The 8,270-nt window shown below is 41.2% G+C and overlaps 1 protein-coding gene across 1 annotated transcript; it reads right to left on the reverse strand.

Annotated features, from left to right (window-relative positions):
- Positions 1–5,705: 5,705 nt before the first annotated feature.
- On the reverse strand, positions 5,706–6,944 carry LOC110054306 (uncharacterized). The gene has a single exon (XM_020760688.2). It carries the CDS (start codon positions 6,855–6,857, stop codon positions 6,465–6,467), a length of 393 nt encoding a protein of 130 aa, XP_020616347.1. The 5' UTR covers positions 6,858–6,944; the 3' UTR covers positions 5,706–6,464.
- Positions 6,945–8,270: the final 1,326 nt, after the last annotated feature.

Here is an 8,270-nt window from a genome sequence, read left to right on the forward strand (position 1 = left end):
GCACTTTTTTGTCCGAAATTAAAATCGTCCGAAATTGTAAGTAATGTATTTTATTTTTGTCCACGGAAATCGTCCTACAGTACGTTACTTATTTTATTATACAGTCCCCATAACCTCGTCTGTTATCTACTCCTGACATATTTTCTTTCAACCAAAATTTATGCTCATAAATCGGACTATAATTCTTTTTTTTACCCTCTTGCAGCCTAAGTTGTAATTCAATTACTCCACTTTCTCCAAATATTCAGAGTTCATTATTCCTTATTAATTAGCCGTCGATTGGCATTCACGCAACCCAGGTTTTGTAACAAATGAAGTTTTATTAAATGTGAGCTGCGCAGCGATCAGTGAACTATGGCCAGGGTTATTGGCCTAAGTTCTTGGACGATAATTGCATGAGTACCGTCGAATTGTCGGATGCAACCCAATTAATGCTTGGGGAGAGGAGGGACCTGCATACTTTGAACTACTATCCCACCAAGGGAAGTTAGATAATCATAGTCACTCCATGGGATAAATACAGTTGAACCTCCCGTAAGCGACCACCTGGAATGGAGACCTGCCAGATGTTTTAAATGTTTTATTCGAGTCAAAAATCAATTTCGAGAACTTGAAAACGCGGTACTTCCCGATGAGAAATTTCCGTCTCTTGTACTACCCAGGAATGCGATATGGTTACAACACATTATTCAAGTACGCGCTATTATCTGTCAAGTGGTCGCTTACAGCAGGTTAAAAACAAAAGAAAATTTCAAACTTTTAGTTCTAGAAGTGGTCGCGGTCGCTTACGAGAGGTGGTCGCTTACAAGAGGTTCCAACTATAGGGATTTGACTCAGAAACTTTTCGTACTTTGGAAAACTGGTCGCTGAGGAGAGGTGGTCGCAACCGGAGGTTTGACTGTAGTTGTTACACTAACATTTACACTGTAACAATTCTCATTTACACGGAAATTTTTTTTGTCTTTTATCAGATTCAGATAATGCAAGTACTCAACAGCCGGAGAAATCTTCTGCAAAGGAAAAAGAGAAGTTGGAAAATTCCAATGAGGGACCATTAAAGACCACAGTGTACAAAAAGATGACTTTGTACCAGAAACTTAAATTGGAGTACGCATTCCATCATACGCCATACCCTTCTCGAGTAGCGCGTGCTCGGCTAGCCAACAATCTCGGACTTGAATATCAAACTTTGATGGTAAGCAGGCCCAATGACCTTTTTAAAAATTACCTTTGCATGCACAAGCTAGTTAAAACGTACTACAGTAGACAATTTCAGCAACGCAACAGTCATATCCTGGGTACAAGTATCAGTCTCGGTAAACGTTTTTGTGTGCCACATGGTTCTAAGATAAACTTTTTTTTTTCTGAGACCATAACTTATATTTTCAATTTCAAATCTTGACAACTTTAGAACTGGTTTAAGAAGCGACGGTACCGCCATCGAAGAGGGGCTTTGCGATCTAGTCAGCCTGTGCCATTTCCTTGCGTTCCGCCTCAGTCTCAAGTCCAAGCCTGGAGCCAATATCCCGCAACACAGGACGCATCGCGTCCTCACTGCTCGCAAGATCCACGAGCCTACCATTAAGAAAGCCAGCAGTTTCTATTAGGATCATGCACGGGCGGGTTGGTTAATCGCATTTAATGTATTTTCAGTTCAGCAAATTTGGTGACAACAGTTTACAATTGTATGTTATCTTTTAGTTATTACTGGTGGAGAAATGTAAAAACGTCGAACAAATTAATGTAAATTTTCTAATGGTGCCTGTTTTTTAGCGCAGTGTACATCTTGGGGTGGTCCCTTAGCAAACTGGTTTATTTTTGAGATTTTTCGATGTTGTCTCCCCGGGGGGGAGGGTACTCCCTATAATGGCCAATACGAGGAGGCTCTATCCGAAAGGGATACCTTTTACAGGCTTCAGGCTTAGAAAAGAGAAGGAATTTCACAAGTTGAGGTATATGAAAAAGTTGGAAAATCTGTCATTTAGTTATTTTAAAGGGCCTTTAATTAAAATATTTCGAACGGACGCACCTCATGGCTGTATCATTTCAGTTATTTGGCACTACATGAAAATGACAAAAGACTTCCTTTTTTGGCGATTTATTCATAATACGGGTCAGTTGTGAAAGTATGTGAAATGGGTGCCTTTTTCGGGTTAAAGGTTTACGAAAGGGGTACCCTTTCTGTCTAAATGGTATACAAAAGGGTAAAGGGTTGGACCTCGAGGTGCAGCCTCCCCGTATAGAACTTTGTAGAGTAGCCCCCCCCCCCCCCAGTATGTTTTGCAATTCGCTACACACATTGCTAAAAGCGTGCACGCCTACAGTAAATGACCTTGAAAGGAAGTGTTATGGTACAATGGTTTGTATCTTGAAAAATACACGCGGGATACTCCGATCCCGTAATTAGGCCTGTCCTATGGCGCTCGTAAAATGCTGGAAAGCTGCTCACTGGAATGCCAAAAAGATGCTAAAATATTGCCAAGAAATTCAAAAAGTCGCTACCTAAACCTCAAAAGTTGCTACGGAAATTTTTGTACAAACATTAATTAAAAGCTGTATTTGTCGTTCTTCACAATAATTGATAACATCGGTCAAGAAAAATAGCTTGAAGCTTAACTTTAGAGGCCGCAGTTGCTCGCAAATATGGGCGAATTTAAGGACACTCCTAAGTGTAACAAAATAAAACACATGGTCCATTTGACGTCTTGCTGAACCTTGTCCAGAGACAGGTTATGTGTTCAAACTTAAGACGGTTGACATTGAAGAAATTCATACTCTGAACATATGTTTTGTTCAAAAGTTGCTCAGAAAGGCAAACCTTGCTCGAGGTTGCTAGAACTGCAAAAAGTTGTCGGAAACGTGTCTTGAAAATTACGTAAGTTGGCGTGACCATGAGAGTGTGACGAATGTTGATTTTGGATTTAAGCTGAAGAGAACACCTTGATAGTACCTGAAATTCCTGTATGTACCCTTGTCGATGATCAATAGCAATATAAAGATCTAGTGAAATTAGTGAATCTAGTCAGGTGAGATTGCATGCGACAGAGTTCTGACATCGCTCCAGGAATAAACAAAAGAGAAAAACCTACATGTGATTTTTGATTTTTGGAGAAAACCGTTTCATAGGGGGAGACATTCTCCAAAAAGTTGCTCTAGCCAAACGTTGCTCAAGAGTTGCCGAGCGCAATAGGGACAGGCCTACCCGTGATGCGCAGAACGCATATACTAACCTTTATTCATGATCATGGCTGAACTGGTCGATCCGCGACGACAAGGAGAATTCTGATTGGTTGCCTTAGAGGTTCGATATTTGTACTGTACGGACTTCTAAAATGAACCGCTTCCGAATTGATTTCAGCGAATGAATGAGTTGCCAGTAATCGGATACCCGTGTTTGCGCGAAGAACTCTGGGATCGCCAGGGGGCAAACATTGCTAATCGCTAGAAGGAAATGTATGGTGAAAAGTTGTTTCGAGGTACAAGAAAACGATTTTTGAGAGAGATCAACGCTTTTTCGCCGTCGTTTTTATCGCAAATGGATTTGGGCAAGGTTGATATGTGGAATATTTAAGTTTTTCTTCGAATAACCGTGAAATATGTGACAAAATCTACCGATAAACTCCGTTGCTTGCGTGAGGTTTATTGTGAAATTTACATCGCGTAATGGTCTGAAAATATTACAAAATTATTTAGGTATAAATCGAAAGGAAATAACCCAGTAAAGCCTTTTAAGTTGTGTACAGGCTACTTTTGGCTATTTGAAAGTTCAGTCGTACAAATAATACTGGAAATAAGCCCGGTGGCGATCATTGTACTGTCTGGGGTTGATTTAATGACAAATGAGTCCGCGCGACTCTTGCTGTGTGGCTACTGTGTTGCTCAAAGCCTTTGTTTTGCTTTTACAAGCACGTATTTCAGTGATTTTCCTTTTCTATAACAGATCAAGGGTAGCTTCTTGAATATATCTCTGAGTATTTGCAGTTGAAAGTGCCATTTGTGCGCGATTATGCTTTCCAAAGTTTGGTATTGACGGTTGAGTGGAATTGCCCGACACAAAGGGTAGTAGTTCCTTCTGCAATTTTCGATTTCTGTTTCAGAGCTTCTTTTCTGTCTTAATATTTAACTTCTCGGAGGGTCTTTTCTACCATTTGCTCCGGGTAGCCTCTCGAGATCAGGCGTGTGTTGAAATTTTAAATATTCTCTTCAATGTATTTCACAATAAACCTCACGCAAGCAAAAGCGAGTTTATCGGTAAATTTTATCCCTTATTTCACGGTTATTCAAACAAAAACTTACATTTTCCATGTATCAACATTGCCAAAATCCATTTGCGATAAAACAACGGCGAAAAAGCGTTGATCTCTCCCCAAAACCATGTTTTTGGGCGTCGAAACAACTTTTCGCCATACATTTCCTTCTAGCGACTTGCAATGTTTGCCCCCTGACGATCCCAGAGTTCTTTCCGCAAACACGGGTATCCGATTACCGGCAACTCATTCATTGCCCCTTAATTCCTTGCGCAAAATAAACTTTTTTTTTTAAGGAGAAATCCTTTTACCTTAATGTTTGAAGGATAATCACAAACGCGACGTGAGAAACGTAAAGAAATGCTTACGTTTCGCGCGTAATAAATACTCTATTGGACTAGCTTATTCGGTCCGTATAGGAGAATATATTTCTCCAATACGGACCTGACGTGGGTTCAAAACCATATACCATGAACTGCCACTTATAAACCCTGGTCTTATACAATTTCGTAAGGACTTTTGGATGGGCTTATAAACGGAAGGGCTTATACCGGGAGAGGGGGGGGGGGGGGGGCTTATTATCGGAAGAAATATTTTGCTTAGGTAGATGATATGGACCTATAACCGGAGGGGCTTATTTAAGCGGCAGTTTATGGTATGTAATGTTTAGCTGTGTTGCACTTTTGTGGTTGTCTAGCCTGCGTGGCAGGCGTCTGAAGGGGAGGCAAAGGGGAAAGAACGAGCGCGCGATGTCCCTCCTCGAAGCGTGCTCGATCCTCCGCGCTCAGTTTGACCCTTTCCCTCCCGTTCTAAGGCCTGCCAGGCAGGCTAGTGGTTGTCACGCAATCTTCTCTCGGGAGGAACGCGTGACGTATCCAAAGAAGGTGTACGCAGGGAGCCCAAAAGAAAGCAGATGGTGTAATCTTTATTAGAATGTTTGTAGCGAAACGAAGCTCAAATACAAATTTGATGTAAACTGTGTAGTCAAAATAAAATTGTTCCAAAAAATCTTCTGATGGAGTTGTTTACGTGTAATTTCAAAGCGTGGTTTTTCTTGGATTGTCTTGATGTACAACTAAGACCAACTAAATTCATAAGGAATATGAACAGTTAACTCTATTCAGATCGGGAATTTTTAATTTGTTTTTGTGCGAATAGCGCAGATAGCAGATTCGATCTCATTGCTACTTAAATATTAAGAAGGGAGGAACATAGACCGGACTTGGGAGAGCGACGGAAATCGAGCCTACCAGTAAAACACCAAAGAAAATGGCTCAAAAGCTGGCAAAACCAAAAACAAAATCTGTGATATCTAATATAGCTTAATATGATAATCTCCCTGTAGCTCAGTGCGGATTAGTGCATTTGACCCGACCTGTATGCGGAACTGTCACCGGCAGAATCAGATTATTCTTTGAAAAATTTACGCTAATAATGGGAACGCACCAAATCAGAAGGTATGGTGGCATCTGATTTAATAAATATTACGAAAAAAAATCTATAAATAGAACGGTCCACTGCATCACCGTGTGACGTACCCTGCGAGCAAGGAAGGGCTCCCTTTTCCTCCCTGAGAAAGCTATATGTAACTCCAAGATAAGCTGGCAGTCGGCCTAAGAGCTTAACTAATCGTTTCAGCGTAGTCAGCCAACAAAAACATCAATATTTTTTTCCCCTGATAATAAGATTAGCGTTCACGGATTATTGCGTGCCAGAGAGGGGAGAACGGAGGAGTACTGAGTCAGTTTTTGCGAAAACTTTTTTCTCTGATCAGCTCATAAATCGGCTTAAACTGAAGACACGCACATGGAGGCAAGGAGAATAATAACTAGAGAGTCTTCTCCATATTCATTCATATTTTTTTAGATAAATTGAAAAATGCTGTGGAGCTTTGGAGCTAGCGGGGGAGTCACGGATAGCGACCGTCCCCACCCATCCCTCCTACTATTACATAACTTTCAACACCACTGTTGCATACATTTCACAGAGGAAACAAATCCAAAGCAAAATTTGAATATCAGCGATTTAAGCTTTTGCGTTTGACTAACATTTCACTAACAAAATACACTAATTGTTACTGACACAAAGTTCTTATTTGAGTTGGTTTATAGTGTCACAAATCTTGAACTACAAAAGTTTCTCTCTGCAAGCGCAACAACAACAACTCAGTCTTGTCGAATAAGTTCTGTCGGAGAAGAGAACAAGTCATTCGCCAGCTCATCTGTGACCGATCACAAACACTCCGCTCCAATCCTCGCCACCCTTGCTCGCAATGCTTTTCTTGGCGTCGTCCGGGTGCGTCAGTTTCACTGCCAACTTGCCATCACCAACCGGCAGCCACAAATTCGCGGAGTTTACAGCTGCGACACCTTGTCCAACAGCCACATTCAGGAACTGAGTGAACTGCTTACCTCCTTTACTTGTAGAAATCTCGTAGTAGCCGCGCTGGAACTCACCTTCTCCAGTCGTAGTGACAAACACGTACACGAGAACTTCTTTAGCTGTACTCGGGACTTGGCCTCCCACTTTCAGATCATAGGATTCCACTTTATCTGGGAACTCGGGCAAAGTACCCAATAAAACGTTCATGGGCTCGTACTCAGCTGACATGGTTTTACTTTGAATGAAGGGGCGACGCGCTTCCAATAACCTCTCCTCCGTCGGTTACGAGATAAGTTTGAGAAAGACAACGTGTCAAGTGCTCTTATATAACCGAAAATTGTGTAACCAAGCCGCGATGCTTGCACCCAATGAAATTACGCGTCTGGGGTGGTGTGATATTTAATTATTGATGTTGAAGAAGATTTCAAAGGTCGTGAACCTTTCGCAAGTCTATTCTTGCAACGCGCAGATTACTGATTATTATGCAAGAGGTAAACATTTTTGGCACGCACACTGACTAAGAAAACACGTAAAACTTTTTAGAATAGCTCTCCAATTATCCAATTCATTCTAAACTAGCACAAGTGGGGAAAGAGTTCGCTGAAATTAAGTTCTATCCATAGGTCAAACTTTGAAGGAAAACAGCAGTCTCTGCATAATTAGTCATGCTTTAAGGCGCTGTTGCATAATGCTGCACACACTCGGGGTTACACAGTGAGGTTACCTGGAGACCTTTCAAAGCGCTGAGTTTATTTTTGTGACTTGTTTTCTTCTGTGTAATCCGTGTATACTTTAATCCGGAGCACTGTACCCAAGCTTGAAGAAAAACAATTTACATTTGTATAGGTGTGATTGTGTGGTGTTATTTTGCAATTTTAAAAACTTTCAAAATATTACGAGTGCATGTTAAGTAGCACTAGTCCAGCAGTCTTTCAATGTGTTATATTCGACAAAATAACGAAGAATTTGCGGTCGTCGCCACCTTTGTTTCGTTTGCGTGTCCTCTCGACGATTTTTTTATGCATTATGGCTGCGTTTCAACTTGTAAATAACTATTTAGATGGCATGTATCTGCATATCAAAGAAAAACCCCATCAAGTTTTTTAAAACTTAATTGCCCACTCAACAAAGAGACACAAAGGTCCTCCACTGGCTGGGGATTAAATATTGTACTGCTTCAGATCAACTGAGAACGGAGCTCTTTTTGTTGTTGGTTAGAATTTTCTAAAAGGATGCCATTGCGAAACCTGTTGGAAGGTGAAATATTTCCAAAAAGAAAAATAATGGCTGTATGAATGTCTTGCAACATCCCGCGATAAACAATCTAGACGAGGGTGTCACAGATATCAGAGGCTACTTGGCCAGCTCCCTCTATTTATAGCGCTGGATTAGTACAGCCGTCACGTCCGATAAACCCTCGGGCAAAACAAGTTGGCCTATGGGGGCGTCGCCGCTTACGTATTGCATGCACAGTATTTTCAGAGGACGATAATTAACAATTATTGGACGAGCTTGAACAAAATATCGAGACTTGTCAGTGGCGAGCAGATCAATTATTTGCCGAAGGCGAAGGCCGAGGCAAATAATTGATCTGCGAGACACTGACAAAAGACGATATTTTTGCGATAACCGAGTTCAATA

This window comes from Orbicella faveolata, unplaced genomic scaffold (genome assembly GCF_042242905.1).
Source record: "Orbicella faveolata isolate gen_17 unplaced genomic scaffold, um_ofav_v1 contig_13, whole genome shotgun sequence".
NCBI classification, from domain to species: Eukaryota; Metazoa; Cnidaria; class Anthozoa; order Scleractinia; family Merulinidae; genus Orbicella; species Orbicella faveolata.